Source organism: Streptopelia decaocto (assembly GCF_964273445.1).
Source record: "Streptopelia decaocto genome assembly, chromosome: 4".
NCBI classification, from domain to species: Eukaryota; Metazoa; Chordata; class Aves; order Columbiformes; family Columbidae; genus Streptopelia; species Streptopelia decaocto.
The window spans coordinates 51,504,978-51,531,644 of NC_138658.1; the positions used below are offsets into that span (position 1 = coordinate 51,504,978).

General features: G+C 35.4%; 1 protein-coding gene across 1 annotated transcript in view; it reads left to right on the forward strand.

Annotated features, from left to right (window-relative positions):
- GABRA2 (gamma-aminobutyric acid type A receptor subunit alpha2) overlaps nt 1-24,485 on the forward strand; it is a 56,245-nt gene extending 31,760 nt beyond the window's left edge. Inside the window, exons 4-9 of the mRNA XM_082051021.1 lie at nt 4,889-5,109; nt 7,485-7,567; nt 10,490-10,633; nt 11,411-11,563; nt 17,838-18,040; nt 21,998-24,485. Coding sequence (XP_081907147.1) covers nt 4,889-5,109; nt 7,485-7,567; nt 10,490-10,633; nt 11,411-11,563; nt 17,838-18,040; nt 21,998-22,306 — 1,113 coding nt within the window. The 3' untranslated portion in view covers nt 22,307-24,485. The remainder of the gene's footprint in view (nt 1-4,888; nt 5,110-7,484; nt 7,568-10,489; nt 10,634-11,410; nt 11,564-17,837; nt 18,041-21,997) is intronic.
- Nucleotides 24,486-26,667: the final 2,182 nt, after the last annotated feature.

A 26,667-nucleotide genomic window follows, 5' to 3' on the forward strand; every position in this document is an offset into this window, starting at 1 on the left:
GGAGTCCTGAGGGGGTTTTGGACAGAGGAGAATTGCATCCTGAACTCTTTCAGTCCTGATATTGTTTGACTTTTTTTTTTTTTTGGAAGAGATAAGTAGAAATTGAGATGGAGATGGTAGAAATATTGTCCAATCTGGTACACAGGCCTAGGTAAAGCCAAGCTATATAACAATGTGCTTCAAGAACTATGGGGTTTTGTAGACTGTTGTTGTGTGTTAGCCCTTGTGTCTGCTCTTTGCACCATGCATAAATCTGTCCCACAGAGAATGAAATGACCAAGACAACAAACTAATGATTTGAACCTCCCACTGTAAACCTCATTTCAGCACTCACTCAAAAGCTAGATCTAAATGCTTAGTGAGGAAGTTTGGTAAATTAATTTGCAGAAGTTCCATCACAAATATGCACTCATCAAACCCACAAATATCGGATTATAGCAAGAATGCATATAATGAGAAGATTATTTTGCTTTTAATAATTGTATTTTTTGAGTCTCCTGTCTAAAACTCCTTCTTGGTTTTCTTGGAAGTGGTTTTGATACTTAGTTGCATACCAAGTGTTAATATTCAATAGTACTGGTTGCATACTAATACTGTTAATGTTTTCAACCTGAATTACACATTGCCTCAAGGTAAATATGACACCAAGAATGTGCTTTTTAAGAACTAAAATTAAGAAATTATACTTATGTAAAAATAAATATTAATATGAAGCCCCCATATTAGCTAGATGGGATTTAGGTACGTGAATCCAATGTGTTTATTTCATCAGTCTACCAACCACAGTATTTCTGACTGTCTTTAAGGAATCAATAAAAGGATATGCGTGTCATTTTCCCTTTCCTTATTTTAATTTTATTTGTCTTTTTAACATTTAATATTTTGCATGATTTAAAATTTGCTTTTATGGTTATACATGTGTGTCAGTTACGGGCTTTGACAGTGGTCAATAAAAAGCCAAACTTTCTTTACAGGATTGACGAGAAAAATCTTTACAAGTAGGGAATGAGGAACTCTGGCCTGAACTATTCACTGAACAAAGTGCTGTGTTCCAGGGGGTGATTAATAAAATGTTCTCTCTACTCCATGACAATACTGCTTGCTAATGGATGCTCACAATTCTTGAGATGTTTGGAACTCTTGCATTTTTACTCCAGATGGAAAAACTACCACAATCTGCTAACCCTCAGCTGAGAGGCTAAGAGTACATTTTTTGTTGTTTGAACTTTTCCCATAAAATCTAGCCTTAGCAAACAAAAAGGAGGAAGGACTGCTTATACTCAGGTCAGTTAAAGTTTCTCCCAGAGATACCAGCGTCAATTTTTTTACTGTGCATACAGTTATGCACAACTGCACACTAAAATAAGAATGAAATTCCTTCACCATTTTATTCCTCTGATCATTGAGCTGGCAGAGGTTCAAGTGCTTCTTAACATTGTAGTAAGTATCTCATCACCTGTACCTAAAATTTGATGCAAACTAGTATCATACATATTTGAAAGATTGTGTTTAATTGTACTGTGTTAGAATCCAGTTGTGAAAGCACAATTTCAGAAACAAATTAGTAGGAACCATTTGCATGTCTAGAAATGATCACAGGAGTCCTTTGTAGTCCTGGACGTATGCGTGTGTGATTTTGGGAGATACTGCACTAGGTACTGGAGGGTGGTTTGGTAATGTCCAGAGACAGCATGGGTTTTTTCATATGACAGAATATCCGCAGATTTTATGAAATGAGTATCGGGTATTAATTTGAGTCTTTTTTTCTAGAGTCCAGATTGGTGTTTCTGACAGAATGTTAGTCTTGCTTGGAAAGTAAACATTACACAGCATTTATCCCAAAGTGGTATATCTATGGAATAGGAAATAGTTAAAAAATCTTTATGTAGCATGTTTTGATAAATCTCATTGATTATAAAATCGATTATTTTCAAAATACTTTAACAGTCACCTATTTTTTCATTTGTTTTGTATGCTAATCATTTTAGGGATATTCATGTTCATAAGTGGAATAGAATGGGCTCAGGACAGAACATGGCACCAGTGAATATAGCACTGGAATGTAAAAATGCATGGATTGTATTTTACTTTTCATAATCGCTCTGTAAATGGACCAGGACAAGTTAATTTCATCTCTGTGCCTTGGTTCCCCTTCATACAAAATTGAGATCCCAGTACTTCCTTTGAAAAATGCACTGAGGTGAACAGAACGATAAGTTATTTAAGAACCATCTGAGATTTTATTGCTATTGTGGTAAATTGAAGGAGAAGGTGTTCATGATTATTCACACCAGACCTTGGATTATTCCCTCTTTCCATCTTCTACATGTGTTGTTCTGTGAATGAATATTTCTGGATGGATTGGATAGAGAGATTAGAATTACCTGTGGATCAGTCAGAGATTTATCAGTGAGATCTTTCAAGGCTGCAGCTCAGATTCTCTCCTGCTTATTCTGCTTCCTAAGAAGTTGCCATGCATCAGATGTGCTTTTTTGAAATATTGCTGTTTTGATTTAGTGGCATTTCATGTCTGCTTTTTTTTTTTTTTTTTCTATTTTATATCTCTTGTAATTCTTTTTATACATGTAGCAAGACAGTGAAGAAGTGGGGCCTTTGAAAATCTTTATTGATGGAAACATGACAAAAACTTAAGATTTATATTCTAATCATTTATTTGCAGGGATATTTGTCAAAGGCACCTGTAGGACTTATCACTTCTGTTGAATTTCAGTGGGATTTCAAAGTCTTACTCCCTCAGGCTCTTCTTTCCACTTCTTTATACCTCAAACATCAGTCTTATCATACATAGCAATGATTTATTGGCAAAGCTTTCAGACAGAAACCACAAGGAGGCTTTTAGGGCAATTGTTTCCCTTGAATTACCTGGTATTTCTAGCCATATTTCATGTATTCTTCCTGCTGCTTCTGCTGCTTCTGATCCTCCATGATTTTATGCATTTTGTGACTTTCCCTGGTCTACAAATAAACTTATAGATAACTTGGAACTTGTAAATGGGATTTTAAGTCATGTGATATTTAGCAAGTGAAACAACATATAAATGAGCAAATAAAAGAACATTTGAATTTGATCTATCATACAGAAATGGGTAAATTGTCTGTGATGTGGCTGTGCCTCTGGCAGTGATGAGATACAGTAAAAAATCAGATATAATGTCCAAGAAATACATGTTTTAGAAGTGCATAATTTTGTATTTCACAGATATATTTACTAAAATATTATTAGAGATAATAGCAACTGGCATTAAAGAAACCCATACAAATTAAATTTCAGTGCACTGTTGTGTTAGTTTAATATTTGTTTGAGTAACTATAATTTTAATTAGAAAAATGACAAAATTGTGTTGTAGTAATGAAAAACCTCTTGATATAGCTAAAAATTGTGCTTGTGGATTTTGTCAGGTTAGTTTATATGTATTTCATTACATCATTCCAAAAAGATCTCCCCAAGCACCTGTCAGAATTCCTAATGGCAACTGCTTTCTCTCCTGCCCTTGCCATGCTCCTTCAGGTAGCAGAATTCTCCTTGCTTTGTTCCACATGCTAATCTTAGCCTCTGGCCCTGACCTGGAAAAGGTCCTCACATCTCCCGGCTCACAGTCAGAAAGAGCTGAGAAGGGCTGTTGCTTCTCACTGTCTGCTCAGCAGCCCTTTGTACCACTGTATGACTGACTGAGAAAAACTCAAGCCTTGTTAATCAGCACACAAGGGAGCCAGCAGAAAAATGATGGGGGCTGATAGGTTGCTTGAAATCGCTTTTACACTGAAATCACTTGAATATTTTATATGGGTTGAATTTTATCAGGACCTATCCATTCAAAGATAATAGACTGAAAATGGTTTACTTAAGCTGTAACATTTGCAGAAGAATTGCCATAGTACAGCTTGTTGTAACATGCTAATATTTAAAAATCATTGCTCCATTTTGCACCAGTCTAACAGAACTGAAACTGCACCAAGGTAGGCTTTGCTTCCAACAAAGTTTTTAAGCTCTTCCATTTCCAATTTATATGCTGTGCTGACAGTGGCAAACCACTAAATCCATTTACAGCTCCAATTTGAAGTTAATTAATGAATTTACATTATCAATTTTTAATCAGTATCATTTTTGTTGTTGTTTGTTTTGAACAGTAACAAGACCCAGCAGATGGTATACCCAGCACTTGGTGACACAGGCATCTGATCTAGGTCATCAGTCTGGTTTTGCTTGCATCCCTTTCTCCAGACTGTACTTCCTTCCCAAGATTAGGCATCAGAGAAAAGTTCAGCAGACAGTGTGTATCACCTGTTAATCATCAGCTGATGTTCCTTGTCTATGTATTTCTGTTAATAAAATCCATACAACTATAGAGCCATACTTTCCCCCTTGCAAAAATCTTCCTTATATCAGTCTTCCTGGATATATTGTACCCTATATAGGTAGCCTTGTTTCCTTCCCACCAGTCGCAGCCCTTCTCTGTGCTCTTGAAATGCTGGGTTACTCTCCTTCCATTGCATCTACTGCAGGAACTATTTAATATCCTTCTGTGTATTTTTTCGTACTCCTTAATATAAAATGTCTGTGTTTATTGAAATTACCCTTGTCACATATACTATGTGTATCAGGTACAGAAATCTACATATTGGAAGGGCTTGGTATAGAAAGAACAGCTAGCAATCATGAACAAGAATGTCATACTCTGAATAAATTGACTTCCTGTTTATTATTCTCAGTATTAAACAATTTAGTGTAATGGTTATTCTCTCTTGACAATTTTAGCAAGTGATTTTTTTCAAGCAGAGCTTTTCTGTGTTAGCCCTCAAAAAGCAGATTAATGTTTCATTGTGTCAAAAAAAAAAAAAAAAGCAGCATATCTCTATTCCATTACAGGAATACACGATAGATGTTTTCTTCCGTCAGAGGTGGAAGGATGAGAGGTTAAAGTTTAAGGGCCCAATGAACATTCTTCGATTGAACAACTTAATGGCCAGCAAAATCTGGACCCCAGATACATTTTTTCACAATGGAAAGAAGTCAGTGGCTCACAACATGACAATGCCAAACAAACTTCTACGAATCCAAGATGATGGGACTCTTTTGTACACCATGAGGTAAGTCTTTTCATCTGTTCTGTAGGCAAGCTATTTCTCAATGTGATTTTTCCAGATAACAGTTAAATAAGGTTCCAGGAGATCTGTCTCATTTCTGTCGCAAAAAAGCAAGCTAGGAAAACATATGTTTTGTTTCCAGTTCTGTAACAAGTCTGTCAGCTGATTATGAGTTCGATCTGTTTTCCTATATAATCCTCAGTTTTCATAGCTCTATAAAGTATTAAAGATACTGACCAGCTGCATAAAGTGCTTTGGTACCTTCAGATGGGAATCACCGTGTAAGAATACTAAGAATTTTAAGAATACTCAAAGTTTACCAACTCCATCTTAGAACAGTTAAAATAGTATTTGACTTTTGCCTGTTACTGCACCCATTACACCAACCATGGGAGTCTTTAAGCAAATGTATTAATGTATTATTTGAATCAGTGGCAATCAAAAAAAAAAAAAAAAAGAAGAATAAAGGGTTAATAAGGCCTCAAATTCTTTCCAGCAAGAACTACAGGGATAATATGCCTTATTCTGTAATAACTGTTTCTTTATATCTTATTACAACATTTTACTTAGAGTTTTACTTTTTGCATCCTTTGTGTGATTAACAGCTAAGATAAACATTTAGCTAGTAAAATGTATTCGATTTGCTTAGAAAATAAATTACAAAAAATTGTAAGTATCACATATGCTTAGGCATAAGCAGCATAAGACTGATTTCTTCTTTGACTACTTTTTTTGTAATGATGTTACCTGTATGACTTTTTTTGAAAATTTATCCAAATATCTGGAGACCTTGACTTAGTTTATTTCTTTTTCTTTGTGAATATTTAATAAATGGAATTTGTCATTAATGTAGACTTAAAATCCCCAGCCTAAGAAAGATATAAAATGTGAGCTGTAAAGCAAACATGTACTGTGCATTTTTCTCCTTGCAGCAATACCAGCATCCCTTAAGCCTGATTTACTATACAGCATCCAAACCCTTAGAGTATTGAATGTTGATGGGTAGACTGCTAATGATGTTGAATGATGTGGTTGCTGGACAGGTTCAGAAAAGTTTGCTGGAAATAGAGATCCCCATTTATAGTACTTTTGCCTGGGCTCAAATCAATATTTGAACTCCTATCTGTATAAACTGACTGTAATTCCCTATAGAAGGCATTGTAATCATATGCTATAAATAATAAGGTGTTTGAAACCATTATGAAGAATTTTTAAAAACTGTAAGATGAGTCATGTCAGCTAGAATTAACTAAGCATTTTCTTGACTTCCTCATAAGTTCATGCCTTAGTGAGCATGTTGCTTCTGAGGGTATGAGATTAATGTGTAAACTATTTTCATTGTTTAGATTTTAAACAGACATTTTTTATCTGTGTCTGTTTAAAATGATAGTGTGGTTTACATCAGAAGCTCATGCAGTTCTTTCCTTTTCCTTCAGCTGTTTGCTGACTCCTCTTTCTCTGCCCCTTGCCTTCAGAAAAACTTTCCTGGGGAGTGAGGAAATACAAATATGGAATATTTTGGGGTGGAAGGGTGGGATAACATAGTGGGGAATAGAATGACTATGAACCACTGAGAGTACAGGAGGATGTAGCTGATGTTTAAGGCTGAATGAAGAGGAACAAAGACATCCAGAAAAAAATCTCTACACAGAGGAGACTTACAGGTTAGTAAGGAGAAACTGAGCTTTTATTATTATTATTATCTAATCTAAAATAATGGGAAAGAAAAGCCTGTCAAAAACTTTCTTCAAACTGTTTTAAATTATTTTTTATTATATTAATCACTGTACTTGATATTGGGATATTGCTGGGATTTTTTCACAAAACGAACAAAAGTGAATACATTGTTAACGTACTGTCATGCTTACACATAAAATAATAATCACAAGTAACATGGAGAATGAGTAGCAGCAATCTTTTGAAAGAACATACATGGTTTCTTTTCCTACATCTTCCATTCAAACTGAAAAAAAAAATTAAGAAAGCTATGGAGCATGGTCCTTTGGCAAATTAACCATATTTTATATGCTTTTGTAATGAGCCTTTGGGACCCATATAACCACACATGTACCTCAGAATATTATGAGAGGAAAATGACTGTTCTTAACAACCTGCAGTTACATAATTCATATTTTCATTTAAATGGCCTTTCCTCATAGTTTCGAGGTCAGTTCTTTCAAGTTTTTGATGTGATAAGTCAATGCCTTCCAAAGGAACACATAAAAGGGAAGAAGCAAGAGCTGATTTAAATTTTAATTAGTTTAATATAACATTTCAGTTTCATCTCCTAAATCAGCATGAACTCTGTTCATTTCTGTGGAATTGATTTTCTTGTCCTGCTAACTGACTTAAATGCATAGCGGTCTTTTGCCTTTTAGGCTTACAGTCCAAGCTGAATGTCCAATGCACTTGGAGGACTTCCCTATGGATGCTCACTCATGCCCACTGAAATTTGGCAGCTGTAAGTATATAACCAGAAGTATAGCTGTTGGTTTGTGAATATCTAACATTGCTCGACATCACTTTCTTTCAGTAGGTTGTTACATGAGAGATTTAAAACACAAGATGGCACTTCTAAAAAATTTGTAACCTTACACACGTTTCTCTATTCAGTCTTGTGTCTTCAAATGTATTTTAAAGCTTTCTTGGTTCCAGTTAACAATAAACACGATGCACCAAATTCAGCACTGCATTGATCAACCTTTATTCCAGCATGCAAACCATACCAATGAATGCAGACTTGGGTCCGTGTAGCCTGTATAAAATGTATGTGACATATTAATGAAAGGCAGATTAAAGAATATTTTTCTCATTTACTAAAACATTTATTTTCTCTTCATTGTTAATGATATTTCTTTTTACATTCCTAGTCAATGTAGGCAACAACAGATGGCTCCTTGTGAGAAAAAATTTCACTCAGTGCATCTCCATGTTAGATAAGTGGACTTTGATCTCACTAGTATTATTTCAACAGCAGCATAGCTTAATTTACCTATATTACAGCCTTTATTCTTCTTCTTTGTGAATTAGGATCACATTATATATATTTCCTGGATTTTGTATGCTAAAAGGTTTTCCTTTTTTCTTTGGCTGCAGCCTACGTTCTCTGCTGGGCCCAGGAAAGGGAGTGTTTTTCTGAGGAAACTCATTAATACCTTTAATTTTTTTGCTGATTCTACATTAATTCCAGCCACCAAGGGTTACAAAACAAGTGATATGCTGCCACTAAAGACATCATTGACCAGATGAACATTATCAGAGCACTGTGCACACTCACTCCATAACCCTGACATATCACCTTTCCTTGGAGTTTGGAGCAAGTTAAACCAATCCTGTGTTTCTGATGATATTTCTGCCCTAGAGGGAAGAGGGAAATATTAACTATGGAGATGAAAGATCATTAAAATTAATAATATTTGTATCATCAAGCCTTTTTTGCACCTTAAATATTATCTTTATAATACATAATACAGGTTAACGAACATCAGAGATGTTAGCTGAAATCAGCTGCTGACTGATAATATTTATGTATATGTATCCAGCAATATATGTTTGATTTATAAGGTGTTGGGGGGAAAAAGCCTCATATGTAGCCTCAAAACAACTAAAAAAAAAGAAAACAAAACAGGATGATGAAACTGATACTCAGGCCAAGTGGCTACTTTATAATATGAATTCATTTCCATTCCTAAGTTGGAAACCCTTCTGACTAAGTATATTAGACATTGTGCGAACAGTTTATTTTTTTCCTCTATCTCTTTTTTTTTTTTTTTTCTTACGAATTTGTTCTTTGTTCTCTGTCCATCATTTCTGGTTTTCTAGTAAACAGGAAAATTCAACTGTGAGCTGTCTTTGAATTTCCCCTGTAGTCACTTGTGCGCCACCCTGGTGGCACATCCAGGGAACTCTTATTTCTGTTCATTTTGAACAGTTTCACATTCATTTTATTTCTTTACCTAGAACTAATTTTTAGACTACTGTGCATTTTTCAGATTTTATTCTGTGATAGAATTTGAATGATGAATAGTGGTGAAAATAGGGAGGAATCCTGAGGATTTTGGTTTAGCTGAGGCAAGTCTGCCAGTGGTATGTATATGTCACAGGTCTTCATGTGCTGCTAATCTTACATTGCTTGGACAGTCATTGGCCTGAATGTCCCAGGCATTTTTTTGTTATACACAAGAGAAAAGCCAAACAATGTATAGGAGAAGCTGTAGCTTAATAGTTTGCCTTTCTTTATCCTCATCAAAAAGTCTAGCCAACAGTGGGGAGGATGGGGACAAATCAGCAATTGACAGTTGTGCTGGTTTTCATTAAAGCACAGGTCTTCTTGTGGCAAGCTGGAAAGATAGAAGGAAAGTGTTAAAAATCCCTACATGCTGCCCACCTGCTAGATCTTGTTAGTCATGCAATTTATAGATAGTTGCAAGAAGAAGCTTCTTTCTGGGCCTCCAGAGGTTTCTGAAGTGAAACTGGTTGCAGACCAACAGAAATGTTGCTTTTCTATTTCACCTCAGTACAGTTATGGTATAAAAATTAAAATGTACTTGTCTCAATCAATCAAAATGAACACAAAATTTCTTCCATCAGTGGTTTACCCTTTTCCTTCATTGCTTTAGTAGGGTATTAGACTGGAAAAACTTGCAGGACATACTCAATATTTTTCTTACAGGAGAGGCATTGATGCTATCTAAAACACTGTGTTGACTTGTTTTTATTTAGGTTATTTTGACAGACCCTAGGCTAATTGTATGTTTGATCAGGAATGCACTGAGAGAGCAGCCTACTTAGTGTCAGTGTGTCCCACAAAAGCACGCCATGATAAGGAGTGAAATTTAAGGTGGTACGCAAGGCAGAACACAGAGCTCCTACAAGTTTGTTAAGGGCATTGTCACAGAGCCTGGCTTCCCATATTTAGGTATGAATATCAGCTAATAATAAAATGCCTGTGATACACTCCCAAAGTGGAGAGTGGGGACAATGGAAAGTCAGAACAATATAGGAATGAATTTTCAGAAATGTGCCCTAAATCTTGCAAATTGTTGTTCTTTTCACTTGGCTTACCATGAGTTTTAGGATACATATAATATCTAATCTCTGACAAGTTTTAACAGTGTAGAAGTGGTGTTTTTTGTAATTTAATAGCAATAAATTGAAGTTAATAAAATCAACAAATGAGTGCCACGTTCCCATGCTGCAACAGGCATTTACCCTGCAGTAAAGCTATTTTAAATGGCCAAACATACTTTTTACCAGATCGCTTTAGGTTTTTGGGCTGGGATATTTTTGAAAAATAAACAAGTTGCTCTTCTAATTCTGTGAGTTTTGATGGAAGCTGTTTAATTTAAATTGGTGACAAAATATTTTATTTTATTTCCCACAGATGCATACACAACTTCAGAAGTGACGTACATTTGGACTTACAATGCTTCAGATTCAGTGCAAGTGGCACCAGATGGTTCAAGATTGAATCAATATGATCTTTTAGGCCAAACAATTGGAAAAGAAACAGTTAAATCAAGTACAGGTTAGTAGAAGATATTTTGAAGAAAAAGGCACTCACTCAGCTATGAATAACATAGGCGTCGCTGGTGGTGTTAGAAGGCTACTGAAAAAAAGTGTCGCAAAATGTGAGATATTAGGCAGAATTTCTTAATGTACAAGTAACACACAGTGGCAGCTTACTGATTCTTTCAAGTTTAAAAGTAGCCAGTGACAGCAGAAGTGAACACCTCAGAGACTGTTTTTTTTCAATGCTAGCTGGGGCTTAGTCCTGAATCCTAATTTTTGTAACCAAAACTTGGCTAATTGTTTAATTTGTATGATAAATGACACTTTTGGTCTACTAAAAGGTGAAGTATACTGTTTTCAACCATTTTTTTCTTCCATCATATTATTTGCCTATCCATAAATGCTGGATTATTCTATCTGGCTCCAGACTGTGTTCCTGCATGTGATAGACCCTCCTGATTCTGTCTGTAGACTAAGTTCTTATGGCGCTTTTGGGCGAATGCAGATAATTGCTTATGTGCAGAAGCTTGCAGGGCTGAAGATCTTGTCAAGGCATAAAACAGTTCTTGTAAGTTCCTGAACACTGATCTTTCTTGGACCTCAGTGGGAATAAGATGCAGTTGTGCTCAAAAACTTTCTTATATTCTCTAGTATACTTTCTACTACAAAATATGATCTGTGCAATTTAACCCTAGCATATTTGGTTCTCATAAATGTACCAAAGTTTCTTTTGCCAAAGATCATAACCTTTTTTTTTTTTTTTTTGGTCTTGTTTTGTTTTGTGCCACCTTAGGTGAATATACAGTAATGACAGCTCATTTTCACTTGAAGAGAAAAATTGGTTATTTTGTCATTCAGACTTATCTCCCCTGTATCATGACTGTCATTCTCTCTCAAGTGTCATTCTGGCTGAACAGAGAGTCTGTACCTGCCAGGACAGTCTTTGGTGAGTATACTGAGTAGCATTAGCTTTGTTTGAAACAGCTGAAGCTGTTAAAAAGCATTTCTGAAGTCTGCTTGGCAAAGGCCTTTTGTCATTCAACTTAGTGTGTTTGTAGAACGTGGTACTATTTCTAGTCCAAACAGCTTTCAACTGGAGCTTACAGAGGTCCTGAGAATAACAAAGTGTTTGGAAATTAGCACATATGAGACAACTGTCCATATATCCTTGACTTTATTAAGAGGAAGAGGTTTTCACAGAATGGAAAAAAGATGATAATGTTTCTGTTTAAAAAGTAAATTTAGATTATTTTTGGAAATGTTTTACCTTGATATTATTCAAATATTTTGGTACTTGGTAGATAAGCACATTTCTAAATATATTTGTAAATGAAGACAATTAATTTTGAATTTGTTGAATTACTTGAATGTGTTAAACTTTGCAAGCTGCAGTTCTTTAAAAGAAGCCCTACTCTGGGCGTTCAGGCAGATCTTTCTCACTCATTCTAATTGGAGTGTACTATAAGGCCGCAAACAGCTTCAGCAGTGCAAAGTAATGGTGTTTTTCTTACATTAAGATTTTGCTCTCTTCTTTATTAAAGCAAGGCAACAATGTTTTTCTTATTTGCATAATGTAAAGTTCTTTTAATTTGTTTGCTTTTAAAGAAAAAGAGGCTAGTACAGCAAAAAGAAAGTAATGTCTGTATGGAATCAGCCAACAGAAATGCTGCATAAAACTGTACAATTAGTCATCAGCAAACACCGTGCTTTCTTCAAAAAACAGGGCAGACTCAAATGCATGTTAAGTATGATACACAACAAAGCACTTACTGTCTCTCCTGGTAGAGAAAAAGCCACATGAAGAATTGTGAAAATTGCAGGTTTGAATATGACCCTTACTCAAGTCAGGTGAAATGGGTCAGTGGTTTTAGTGAGACCAGAATTCTACCATGTTTTCCCAGACACTTACCAGGCAGATTTTTTTTCCTTCAAAATCTGCTGTGAATTTGTCCATTTCTGCTCATCAAAATGCACCTTGCTGTTTGCCAGCTGTGCAAGTACACTGTCAAATCCTTCTGTATCTCTGTCTTTGCCTTTTTCTGTACCCTTCTCCTATACATTTAGGACACAGTAACTCATTTGTCCAAAAAAAGTTTCTCATTTTCTTTTCCTAAAAGACACTTTCTGTTACTGTGTCATCAGTAACAAGGCACTAAGATAATTTTACTTGAGTGTTTTGTCCCTTCCTGTAAGTCTCTTTTTTTTTTCTTTTTTTTTTTTTTAAAAAAAAAAGTAATATCTGCTTCACTCTGCTGGGGCTTTAGCATAATATGGATAATGAATGGTGTCCTGCTTTGGGATGTCTTGAGGGATCTGGGTAGAGTCGGCACAAGAACAGAACAACACGGCAACATAAAATCTAAAATCTATTTGCTAAGCACAATGGATATATTGAGGAGATAGCAATTTCTATGCTAGTATTTTGTCTCTGCCACACAGACATGCACCTCATGTACAGTCAGGGCTCTATCCCCTCCAGGCCAGCTCAGACTGGCACTGTGAACCCAGGGGGTCTAGATGTGTCCAGGCTTTGCCTGGTGGAGCAGCCCTAGCCCCTGCATGCAGCTTTTGTACCTCAGGCTTAGGGTTGTATGTCCCCTGAGGATCTATTCCTTAACATTCTTTTACACTCTAGATGAAATTGTCAGCATAAACTGCCAATAGCCTCTCTAATCATGCAGCCCCAGGCAAATCTCCCAGTCTTTCTACATACCTACTGGCAGCAGTTGTCACTGGGATTTGCGATACCCTCTGTCTCCTGCCTAGATATGTTACAAAAATGTGAAGTTAGCCACAGTTTCATAACAAAGTTCATTTATTACTACTTTGTGTTTTCTGTCTCCTCCTGAATTAGTCTTGACAGATAGAGCTGGGCAGGTACACTCGAGGTCTCATTTGGGTGGTACTTTCAGGTAGAATCCATGGAGACCTTACTAATAAAAATAAAAAAATAAAATAAAATAAAATAAAATAAAATAAAATAAAATAAAATAAAATAAAATAAAATAAAGCTATTTCCAGCATGGAATATAAAAAATGTAGGAGATTTTACTTTATTTTTTTATTGATCATACTTAATTTTTGGTTTTTATGTAGTCACTTGCTAGATACCCATATTTTCATGGCCTAATAAATAGATAAATATTAAAATTTTATTAAGTAAAAAGTATTACTTTTGATAAAGTGCTTTTTAGAATCAATGAGAAATGTATTTCAAGTACCTTCTTGGGAAATACCAAGACCTGGAAGGAGCTAACTGCTGGAGTACAGAGGTAAAATACATGTTCCTTTCAAAGAAACATAACTCCCAGTTATTCAAAGCACCACTTCAAATTTATTATTTCATGTTTGAAAGTAGTTACTTTTCTTTCCCCTTTCTATTCTCTCGCAATGTTGTTTCAAGTTTTAGGTTAACTTTAAGGGCTTGGTATAATGAGACTCCTTTTATAGTTGAGCTCTTTAATCCCTTTCCTTTATGGCATCTATTTAATACTGTTGACCTAAGCTATCCCAAATGAATTATAGCCTAATGTTATATCATTTCAACTTTGCTTTAAATTATTGGAAGAAGAAAGTTTTATCATTGTTAATTAAATAAATCTTGAATGTGTTTTCTCTAACAGATAAATATGAAAAGCGTTTGATTGCATTTTTAATGAAAGGGAATAAGCCTTGTTCATAATGCTTTCATTTTGTGCAAGATTACAATCTATTTTATTTAGTAATGTGTTTATTGTTAGGCATTTAGTGTCAACAATATTAGCAAAGCAAATCTTGTGCAGCTTATTGAATTCTCACTTCATTTTTAATGGGTCATAACATTAAGAAGCATCACATATATTTGAATAGCAACATTAGATACAGCTGATGGATGAATCAGAAATTAGTTTTCTTAGTGCTACAGTTACCTATGTGTTTTAACTTACATTTAGTAGGAATGAGAATGTTAACATGAATGTAGTTATATATATATATTCTTTGATACCCAAAGCAGGGAAGGACAAAAAATAATAGTTGTATTATTTTTTAGTACATTGTCCAAGATGCTGAATTTTAAATTGATATAGCTATGTTCTTTTGTCAGGTCTCTGTTCTTCGTAATAATTTTGTTTTTATGCTGTATTCCTATCCCTGTGTTTTTCTTGTTCTTGTTTTATCTTTTCTGAACTTGTATTAATTAATGTACATTTTGAAGCAAAAAGCCATTTAGACCTGAAATTGACAGTCTTTTAAATTGTGCAACTACAGAAAGGGAAACTTACGAAAAGTTCAGATTTGTTCTCTGGTTACTTTTACATGGGAATTGAATAACATAGAGCCTTCCTTTTGAACAATTCTGCATATACAAAATACCGTTTCCCATTTTGTTGAAAAAAATCTTAACTACCTCATGTTCCAATAGTGGCATAATGACATGGGATGTTTATTGGAGTTGGGGGTAAATAGCATTTGATGTTCAGTTTTGGAAATTAGTTCAGCTGTTGATCGATGGGGAACTCTCTTTCATTGCTTGGTACTGGAACAGTGAACCAACATGAGCATCAACTTCATAATATGTATATGTAGTTTAAACAATTGAAGGCAATTTTTCTGGAAATAGATTATACTTAGGTCCTTGGTCTCTCATGCTATTTAAGGTCTTTTGTGTTGTTCTTTTAGTAAGAAGGTTAGACAGAGCACTTGAGTTATTTTCTACAATCTTTCTCCCAATGGTTGTTCGGACTTACCTCCCAGTGTCTGAGCAATGTACACTCCTTTGGCATTGTATTCTCAAATGATACATATGTGTAAGTGAAAAGAAACAGTACATTGTGTAGCCAAATGTTATAGTATAAAAGTTTAAAATTGTACTATCTCCAGAATTCTTAAGCTTTTGTTTAGACCTCCAAGAGTTTACTCTTGGAGTGATAAAATGAAGTATTAATCTGTATCTCTGTTAAAGGGACAAGAGTCTTTTCTTTCTTCTATTTTATTTGTATTTCTAAATCTATTCAGGTTTTGGACCAGGCTGAGTGAGCAAGTGTAAGAATACTAGCAATTCCTAAACTGACAGGTATCATGGATTAAATTTTCTGTCCAATTTTTACCACTCAGTTCAGGTTAAATTACTGTGGTAGCTTGGACATCACTGAATTTATGGAGTGAAGGAATAAATGAAAGTGCATTGGCAACTGTTTGACAATGTGCTGTTTGATTAGCATTTGGGTCACAAATTGGTGTGGCTTGCTGAACTTTTTAGAGAAATTGTCAATGGGTAGCAAGATACAAGATGTAAATTCATTATGTTTTAATTGAGACTAGAAAAGGTCAGCAGTTGATCCTAAATTAGATTTCTGAAAAAGCCAATGGGGCTTCTGGAAGATTAGTTTATTCTAAAAGGTAGGACTTAAATAGAAGAGTACCTTAGCAACTGTATATATTTACATGTGGATAAGGTCACCTTATCTCTGAGAAACAATCACTTTACTGATACTTCTTTATAATTAAAATGATTTATCTGCAGCTCAGGACCAGTGTTAAAATTTGCATGTAATAATTTTAAGTGTAAGATAGACTGCCTTTTCCCTGAGGTGCTGAAAATAATTAAGCCATATGTTGTGTAAGTGTTAGGAGAGAATAAGTTATTTACAAAATAAATTGTCTACACATTTTCATACAATACAGTATGATAGCTGCTTCCTTTTCATTCTATATGCTAGTAGATCCCAACAGTGTCATGGCTGATTCCAGACCAAATCCACTTCTTTAATTTATGGAGGCTGAAAAATAGCAATTAGAGAATTATGTTTGTTATGGTGTCTGGGTACTGTGTGACCCAGCAGGATGTTTCTGTGCGTGTCTTCCCTGCTGCCTGGGCCTTTGGAAGCTCATCAAAAGAGAAGAGCACTGAGGCCGAGTCCACTTAGGTTTGCTCTGTCACCCTTTGTAGCACCCTCAGAAATGGAGATTCTTTACAGGAGAGGTGGAAATTGCCAAGTCTGAAGAGGTCTGAGTAGGTGTAATTGCTGCCTCTCTTCTCTCTCACACAGTGGTTAAGAATGCTTTTCTTGTAGCAAAATGAAAATCTGGGCTAGGCTGATCTTGCAGAACCCAGGTGACAGATTGCTGACAGTTGGAGGATCTGGCATTGGGAGAGTGACTTGACTTTCTGGTGGAAATCCTCTTACAATAATTTCATGAGTGTGTAGCTGTTGAAGCTGTGATGTGCTGTTACTAATATTTCTGCCATGGCATCTCCTTTGCCTGTCATAGTGGAGTGTAGGTTTGCTGATCTGTGCTAAGTATATCACTTTGTGTTGCTTTTCATTCTGGAGACATATCTAATGGTGTGCCACAAAGGGAATAGTTTAGTTTGCCTAAGTGTGATTCAGCCTGAGGTGGGAGAACTGATTTACTTAAGGAATGGATGCTGCATTTGTGGCTGTGGGTTTCTGCTTGCTAAAGCTGATTCAGAAAAATGTTCTTCTCTTCCTCCCGTGTATAATTTTTTCTGATTTTTTGGAATATAATTCCTGGCTTCCTGCTGGGACTTCATTATGTACAAAGTATTGTAAAGTGCTTTTAATAACTGCCACAGTGAAAAAACAATCTTTCCAGATCATCAAGTCTTGTTTTCTGACACATAATATATGGTTATAATCTGGCATTTGAAATCAATATACTGTTCTAGAAAAAATACACACCTGAATGAAAACTTACCCTGTTTGTGTCTTCAGCCATCACTGGATGGTTAGTGACACAGCTACTGGTGAAAAAGAAAGTCATTTATTCTAATAATAAAGGTAAATTTGTGTGATATTGTCAGTAAAGATGGGTGCCAGACCTGCAGCCACTGCAGTGAATCAAGCCACCAACCATTAACGTGTTAATCATTATTACTGAAATGCTACAAAATATTATGATTCCATTAAGGAATTGTCAATTTCGTGCCTTACCTGTCCTGGTTGCTAACCAATAAAATAAAATATTATCTATCTCCTATAAGTAAAATCTTAAGTTGATTTAAAAAAGGAAGTTCAGACAACAAAATTGAACTAAAATATTTCAAAGAAAACTCTAGTTGCAGCCTTTAATATGATTCTGGCAGTTTGTCAGCAACTTAGATAAGCAAATTTTCCATTGTGTTTCCTAAACAAGCCATAATACTTTTTTTGTTTGTACTTTTATTAACATTTAAAATCCAAGTAAAACTGATGATCTGTTTTTTTGTCCCCTTGCAGGAGTAACAACTGTGTTGACAATGACAACACTGAGCATCAGTGCTCGAAATTCACTCCCCAAAGTAGCATATGCAACAGCTATGGATTGGTTTATTGCTGTTTGTTATGCATTTGTATTCTCTGCATTAATTGAATTCGCAACTGTAAACTATTTTACAAAACGAGGATGGGCCTGGGATGGAAAAAGTGTAGTGAATGATAAGGTAAGTCCTAAGGGAAGAGCCCTCTTTCCAGTCAATTGCACTAAAACAGCTGTAATATATTGTTGATAAAATAATTTTATATAAAATTTGCTACATAAAAAAATATATATGATGCTTTAAATCAAAAGAATGTAGATGTATTTTCTCTCCTGAACAAAAATATATCTGCCCTGATGTAGCTGGTCTCACTTGGTTTCAATAATCCAGATTTAGTTACCAAGCACATTGTTTTTTTATGTTGGAACTGTGTGATTTGTTTCTTGACTCCTCAGATACAACTGTTTATCTGGTTACTCAGAAAAAATAATGCAAAATGTATTGTTTGATTACTTTTTTATTATTTAATCCATTTGAATTGGAAATAAGAAAAGGATTACAGAAGGATATATGTATATTAATTCTCCTGGTGTTAATCTGTTCCCTAGCACCTAGTAACTAAATATCAGAAAAACAACTGAATGCTGACATATGTAAAAACTATTAATAACAAAACCTAGAAATTCTGAATGTTTTCAGTATTTTGAAACCTATCCTTTATGATATGTAGGCATTATTTTTAAACTAATTTAAATAGCAGTTTTACAAAATTCCGAGTACTTCTTCACCTATAATGTATGATGCTCTGAGTGTGCACAAGCACAGTCATGCCTTAATTTTCTGGTATTAATAGTAGCATAGGTGTGATAGCATGAAGATATTTTGACCTGATAGAACTTCTTATTTTGTGAACAAAATGAACTGGTCATAGGCCTAAGTTTGTGTCAGGCTTTACTGTTTATCATTTTAATAATCCAGAACAAATGTTAAAGCTGACTTATTATTTTGACTGACTTAGTATATTATAGAATTTCAACCTCTCCCCGGTCCCTGATTCTACCAATGGGAAAGGATTTCTTCTAACAAAGAATACTCTCATTTCTGTGCTTTTCCTTAAAACAGGATAGAATATGATTTGCTTTCTAGATGATAACAGTAGATGTGAAGCAAAGTTTAATTAACTGATGATTTCTTAGCACATATAAAGCACAATGCATGAAGAAGCGAAATGTTCAGTGAATGATAGAGGAGAATTAGAGGAAATCAGTACATTGTTTATAATCCCCTGTGGGTTCTGGAAGGGCCTGAACTCTCCATAGCTTCAGGATCTGTTCCCTCATGCTAGAAGTAGTTATCAAATCGCTGCAAGTTTATCGGCATGTCATGAGTGAAGCTTTTCAGACTGGCACTTTGCCCTGGCATTGCAATAATGTATGGAAAACTCTCCAATGATCCTTTGGCTGTTCCTTTAAATTAATATAACAGTGTCGTTTCATGACCTTAGGAGTGGCAGCTGTCTAACAGCTAGGCAGTGTTCCTCCCCTAGGAATGAAAAATTTAACCATTCCATTTGAAGTTTTATATACCATTCAAAAGTCCAGTTCTCTATTTGCTTCAAACTGACTTAACAAAAAGCTAAATTTCTCATATAAAAATATGGTTCATCCTTATTAGGCAGTTCTTATTCATGGCATTACAGATAGCTTTTAAAAACATACTGTGTCTGAAAGGAAGGAATTATAGATCTGTTAGAGTATTTAATAATTTGATTTGGTAATTTGCTCTTATTTTTGTTGAATGCTTCTGCGGAGCTAAAGACAGGATTATTCTTCATCAATTAAAGAGAAAAATGTTTTCTCAGTGACATTTATCTGTGTTCACGTTAAATGGAAATTCCTATCTAAATGCTGTCAACATGGAATTTGTCTCAGAGAAAAGCAGGTGCAGGAACAAGCTACATGTTTCTTCAGTCCTTTTTCATACTCTAGTCAATAAGGAACAATGCTGAATTCCCACCAATCCCTGATTTTCTTTTTATGTGACACCATTTCCTGAGACAAGGTATTTGGGACACAATATCTTACCATGAAGATCTTATCAAGATTTGTAGATGGCTCTGATAAATATTGAATTGGAGCTAATTTAAAACCAAAATTGGAAATTGGGTAGATGACTCCCAGTGGAAGTAAAAAAATTGAATGCACTGGTATGAGAGATGTCACAAGAATTCTCTCACTTGTGCCACTTCCATTAGATTGAAAATCAAACCAAACCAATACAACAGATAATGATTTCTTATATGAGTCTATGGAGAGACTTGCTTCCTGAGAAACTGAAATCCTTCCATTCTTTCCTGTAGGTTATTAGAAGTTCCTTAGTTTAGGATTGCTGCAAAACAGTGAATCAGTTTGTAGCATTACAGTCTTATTGCAGAGCTGGTCTGTGTACGTACAGGTCTAAGAACTCAAGCCTATACTCATTAGCTATACATCCCTGTATATATCTATAGACATAGCCTCCCCATTGGACTGCCATTGGCTAAACTTCAGCCATTTGAAAGATTCCACAAACCTGTAAAAACACAGAACTGCTGATGTTGGAAGGAACCTCTGGAGATCACTGAATTTAACCCCTCTACTCCAAACAGGGCCAGCTAAGGACAGTGCTCAGGGTCAGGTCCAGACAGTTTTTTAGTATCTCCAAGGATGGAGACTCCACAGCCTCTCTGGGCAACCTGTTTCAGTGCTCAGTCATGCTCATAGTAAAATACATTTTTTTGTATGTTTAAGTGGAATATATTTTGTATTGTGCCCATTTCCTCTTGTTCTTCCACTGGATATCACTGAGAAGAGTCTGGTCTGGTCTCTTTTCCTCTCTCCCACCAGATATTTATATACATTGATCAGATTCCCCCATGAGCCTTCTCTGGGCTGAACAGTCCCAGCTCTCTCAGCCTTTCATATTTCACATGCTTCAGGCCTTTAATCATCTTTGTGGTCCTTTGCTTGACTTGCTCCATTATGTCCACGTTTCTCTTGAACTGGGGAGCCCAGGATTGAATCCAACATTGTGGATGTGTCTCGCCAGGGCTGAGTCGATGGGAACGATCACCTCCCTCAGTCTGCTGGCAGTACTCTTTGTAATGCAGCCCAAAAGGCTATTTGCCTTCATTGCTGTGAAGGCATATTGCTGGCTTGTGTTCAACTTGGTGTCCACCAGGACCGCGAGGGCTTTTTCTGCAAAGCTGCTTTCCAGCCCATTAGCCATAACCTGTATTGGTGGATGGGGTTATTCCTCCCCAGGTGCAGGACTTAAATTTCCCTTTGCTGAACTTCATTAAATTCTTGTCATGCCATCCCACCATTCTTATCTTCTTTTATTTTTTAGGTTCTAAACCCCACTTTCTTCACTGTTATGCATTTTTTAAACAATAACTTCTGAAAAGCAGAGCTAGTTCTTGGGCTAGTTCTCAGCTCACTTCTGCAGCTACCATGCTGGAGTCCTCCTTTCTCTTAATTGCAATCTCTTTCTGACTTCTGTGTGTGTGTGTCTGTGTATATACACATGTAAACACACACACATATTTCTCTAGAATCACTTAAAAATGCAGACCATTACTGAAATTCCTTTATTTATTGGTGGTATGTTATGAGATGTTCAAATAAATAGTGATGCTAGATTTACGTAGGAAAGATGGCCTAGTTTTCATTTTATCACAATGCTGGGTAATCTTTTTTCCTAGTCCACCCATTCACTCCTAGTTCTATTAACAGAGAACATTTTAAAAATCTTGCAGTTCTGTTGTAGGGAGCCAGATAACAAAGCAGCTAGAGAAAGACCAACTCTTTTGCAGTTATCCTTACAATTGCAGTAAAAAACTCTTCCTCATATAGCTTCAGCAGGGCATTTGATGGTTCAAAAGTCCATGTTTTTAGAGCATTCTTATGTTACCTGTACCTTCTTTTTGGATAGACTGGAATATCTTTCTTTATATTTGAATTTATTAGCATGGTATTCCTGGTATTTATTTTAACATGCTCACATATACTAATATGTTTCTTTTACATTTGAAATGATGTTTTATTAAGACTATTCTGGAAGTACACCTTACATATTTAACTTCATGCTGTCTTCCAATAGAAAAAAGAAAAAGCGTCTGTCATTAAGAAAAACAATGCCTATGCAGTGGCTGTTGCCAACTATGCTCCAAATATTACCAAGGACTCAGTGCTACCAACCATCTCCAAGAGCGCTACAACTGCAGAACCCAACAAGGCAAAACCAGAAGCGAAGCCACAGGAAGCAAAGAAGACATTCAACAGTGTCAGCAAAATTGACAGAATGTCTAGAATAGTGTTTCCAGTCTTATTTGGTACTTTTAATTTAGTCTATTGGGCTACATATTTAAACAGGGAGCCTGTCTTACTGGGCTTTGCGCCATCAACCTAAAAGTTGAATTGCACTGAGGACTTAAAGCATCATTCTAATCAGATAGGTTGTTTGCTATGTACAGTACGACTAATAACTGCTAATCTGTGAACCATTATGTACAGAGTGTATATAGATATCTGTGTATCTCCAAAGGAGGGACACAGTGTAAATTCATGGGTCTGTAAACAGATGGCACTCATGGCAAATATAGCCAGCTGTTCAAAAGTTATACCCAGGGGAGTTCTGTTAAACTAGGATTCAAATATACAGAATTATATTCTCTCCATACAATGAAATGAAGATATGATCCTACATAATTATTTAGGAACAGTATTTTTTTAATTTAAAGTTAAAATATTTTTCTATAAAGTAACTAATTCTACTTTAATGAAAGAAACTGTCATTTAGAAAAGTGATTTTTTTAAAAAGGTGCAATTGTTTCATACAATAGCAGTTCCCATGTACATAACAGAATACGGAGGTCATACGGTTCTAATGTTGACAAACATTCTGGATACTAGTTAGGCTGAAGAGGTAGTAAAGACTACTCTATGGCAAAAGCCACAAGTTTCTTACTTCTATCCTGTTTGAAGTTGTTAATAAACTCTTCTAATTGATTTCAGGGAAAAGCAAGTATTAATGAATTTTCCAATATCAACCAACTTCCACCAGTGAAACTCATTCTTTTCCCTTTTTTTTTTTTTTTTTCATGTTGCTAACCCAAGTTGTCTGGTTTGGCAAAGTTGGATTATTTTCAGGTTCAAAAAAGCACTCAGAATTTTTTCAGGGTTAAGTATATCGCTAATAGAATACATTATTTTTCCTTGCTTAATGTTACCCTAAAACCTGCCATTAAAATATTTACCTGTATTTCTCCCACAAAGCATTCTTTTCAAGGGAAACAAGAAACATTATTTGAGTTCAGGATATTGTCCATACAATAAAATTTACTGCTGCTTTTGTAAATTGCAACTTTACATTTCGCTGACATAACTTTACAAAAACTTTGTATACTAGAAATGGTTTTGCTAAGATTTGGATGTTATTTTTTTAATAAAAGGTCATGCATCATCTGTAGGTATCAGCTGTATTTCGTATACACAAATATAACAAAATTGGAGCTGCCATTTGCAATTTTATATGAACATTTAATACTGATCAGTAAAATTGTTTTTCATCTGAGCCTTTGCAAAGATTCTTTATGCCCCTAAAGGCCTGGTAAATCATGACATAAGTAATAATTGCTTATTGTATTTAGATTTTAGTATACTTGGCCAATCAAAAATATTTTGATTCACACATACATTAGCAGTTATTAGTTGACCTTTAAAAAAAGATACACCTTTATGATGATGTCTTCTAGTAGAGACATATGTAGTCGTATAGTGTCATTTATTGCAGTTTTGTACAGTACTTGAGTATAGTGCATAAAATAGGTATGTTCAGAGTTTAACAAAGTTGTACAAATATTTCTAAAATCAAATAAAAGAATATCTTAAGACATGGAAATGTGCTAAAAACACAGAGAAACACTGCTTTTATTTGCTGGTTTATTTTCTTGCTTTTTCTTTGCTTTCAATGTGATTCTGTTTGTACTTTGTGTGACAGTATAGATGCCAAGGTCACAAATGCATATTATGAATAGAATTAATAGCTAAGACAGAGTTGACATCAGTAAAATAAAGACATTGCATAAGTTATAAATGAAAGGGAGAAGCATTGACAAAGTGCGTATCCCTTGAAGTCCCTCTTCTTAAACTGTGAGATTAAACCGTCCTCATCAACAGTAGTTAAAAAATGAGCACTTTACTCAGAACATTAAAATTGAAATATCCTTATTTTCATATATATTTATATATAAATGTTGATCTTCCATGTAACATGGAGGTGTGTGCAATAGTGTGATTATGAGCATAAGGCTGGAAGGCAAGCAATAAAAAAAAGGTTTTTTCATGGTATAATTATACATTTTTAAAATGTTTCATTTGTAAATTATAAATTATCCCTTTAATGTCACATTGTCTAGGTATGAATTAATATATATATATGTACATATGTACAAATAATTGTAAATATTAGAACTGTAGAAAAAAACCCTTTACTTTTAACTCTGTTTTTGGCAAAGGGCTCTGGCTGTATAGTTTAATGGAGGCCCATGCTAAACTGCTCTTGGACTTGAGTAGCTTGATGATGTTTTCTGTAGCTGAGGTTTCCTTCCTGTGACCTAGTGGGAGTTCTTACTTTCTCTTTGCATCAGCAAGATTTAGGGAGTCTCTGAACCTCACTAGTCTCAGATATGAGAAACAGAGGTTTGTGTTTCACCCTTGGCCACATCCCAGGTCCTCAAAACCCTTTAAAATGTTTAAACAATGTTGTGTATTGCTCCATGCATGACACTGTATAGTCAGAACTCTCCCGACTACCAACATGAGTGTGCTCAGAGCTATGTTGGATTACTCGATAAGGAAGGATTTTGCATCCTTATCCATGAATGGGACCCCTCAAATGTTTTTAACAGTACAAGTCTCCTCCAACAAGACTTCTTCACTGGAAGATAACATCTGTATAATTCAGAGCTGCATGCAAACAGTGTATCTTCAGTTTGCACGAGAAGGCAAATGATGTCCCTTGTTAGTCAGCTCTGCTGCTACTGCTTTTATTTGGTACAACTATTTTTCCATCCATTGACCATTTTCTCTACTCTTGTGTTATGCTTAGAGTCAGACAAAAAAAAAAAACACCAGGTGTTTTTCACATGCTAAAAGTACGGTCATGACACACAAATACAAAAAAATAAGCATAATAGATAAATACACTTATTGAAACCCAATACATTTTAAATATCCATGAGCAGTTATTGTGGACATCAGCAAGGCTTTTGAGTGAATACACTCCAGAAAAGTGTCACTTTTACATTTAGTACGGTTGGTCTGTGTTGAAGCAAACTCTTTCTGTGGGAGGAAGGAGTCTGCTTTATTGTTTCTCTACTGAAACATTTCTAGTGAGTAAACTGTCTACACATAAGTTGCAAATTTGTGAAACTAACAACTGGATAAGTGAATTTGAATGTAAACATTTAACTGAATGCAAGCATTACACAAGGAACACCAGAATACAAGAGTTAGACCTTCTTTCCTTTTAACAGTATAGAATCTGTGTCTGGGATTTTAAAGCTGGTCTCACAAATGTCCTGAATATCTAGAAGTTTCTTTTAATTTGCATAAAACTTGCTGATCTTAAATACTTAAAGTGGGAAGAGAGAGCATGAGTGAGCAAACACAAGTTGCTTTGCTATTGAAGACTTGCACATGGAGTCCACCAGTGAAATTTTTGCTTTGCTTAACATGTTAATCTAATTTATTTTTCCAATTTTTATTGGGTCAGGGTGTCATATTTTGTGTGACTTAAGAAATGAGTATAATAAATACAATGATATAACACTGTGGTAAACTTGGATTGGAATTACCATAATTCCGAACAAGGTTTATGAAACAGGTTTCCAGTGTAGTACTGGAGCACGTACTTCTGGATGCATGTGGTCAGTAATTTAACAGTAATTTATAAATCAGCATGAAGAATATAGAGATCAGCAGGGTTTATCAGCCAGGGTTGCCTGCTGGAGACTTCTTAACAGATTGCTTTAAAAAGAGTGGCTTCCAAACTTCTCAATTATGTTGTAGCCAATGAAATTATCTTCACCTTCGTGTCTGGGTTAATTTAACTTGTAACTGCTGCTTTGTGGAGCATCTTAAAAAAAATATTATGGTAGATGTTCTGAGATAGGAGCTTTAACTTGGGAGACTACTCATACCACCAAACATTATGCTAAGTTATGGAGCTAGTCTGCCTCTATAGTCATGGGAGAGAGCTTCATGAGACATCAAAAAGAAGCCTTACTGAATCACCCTCCCTTCCCAGCAATTATAGATAACACATGCAGTGGTGTGACTTTAAAATGCAATGACCATGAACAGCCTTCCTGAAAGCAACCAGAAGCAGCTGTGAGGAGGTAGGGATGTATGGGGGAGGAAAGGGGGAAAGAGAAGAAGAAAATGGCTTTGTTACCCTGTCAGCAGAATGAGGAAGAGGCCTTTGAAGGAGGTAATGTGTGTTTTTGTTTCAGCTTCAGTTCTGAGCCTTCGTTACTATATATGAATTATAGGAAAGTAACTTTTAGAGCATGTAGAATTGGAATATTTCTTGCATAATTCTGCAGAAATTGAGGGACATGAGTTGTGCCTTTCAAACTAAAACGCTTCTGCTGACTACTCTGTGAAAACCTTGCGATGTTGTGTGCTTCCTGTAGCACGGGCCATCTAGGGTGGAGGGGGGAAAGAAGCTTCAGGAATTAAGTAGAACTTTGTTAATTCCAGGTTGTG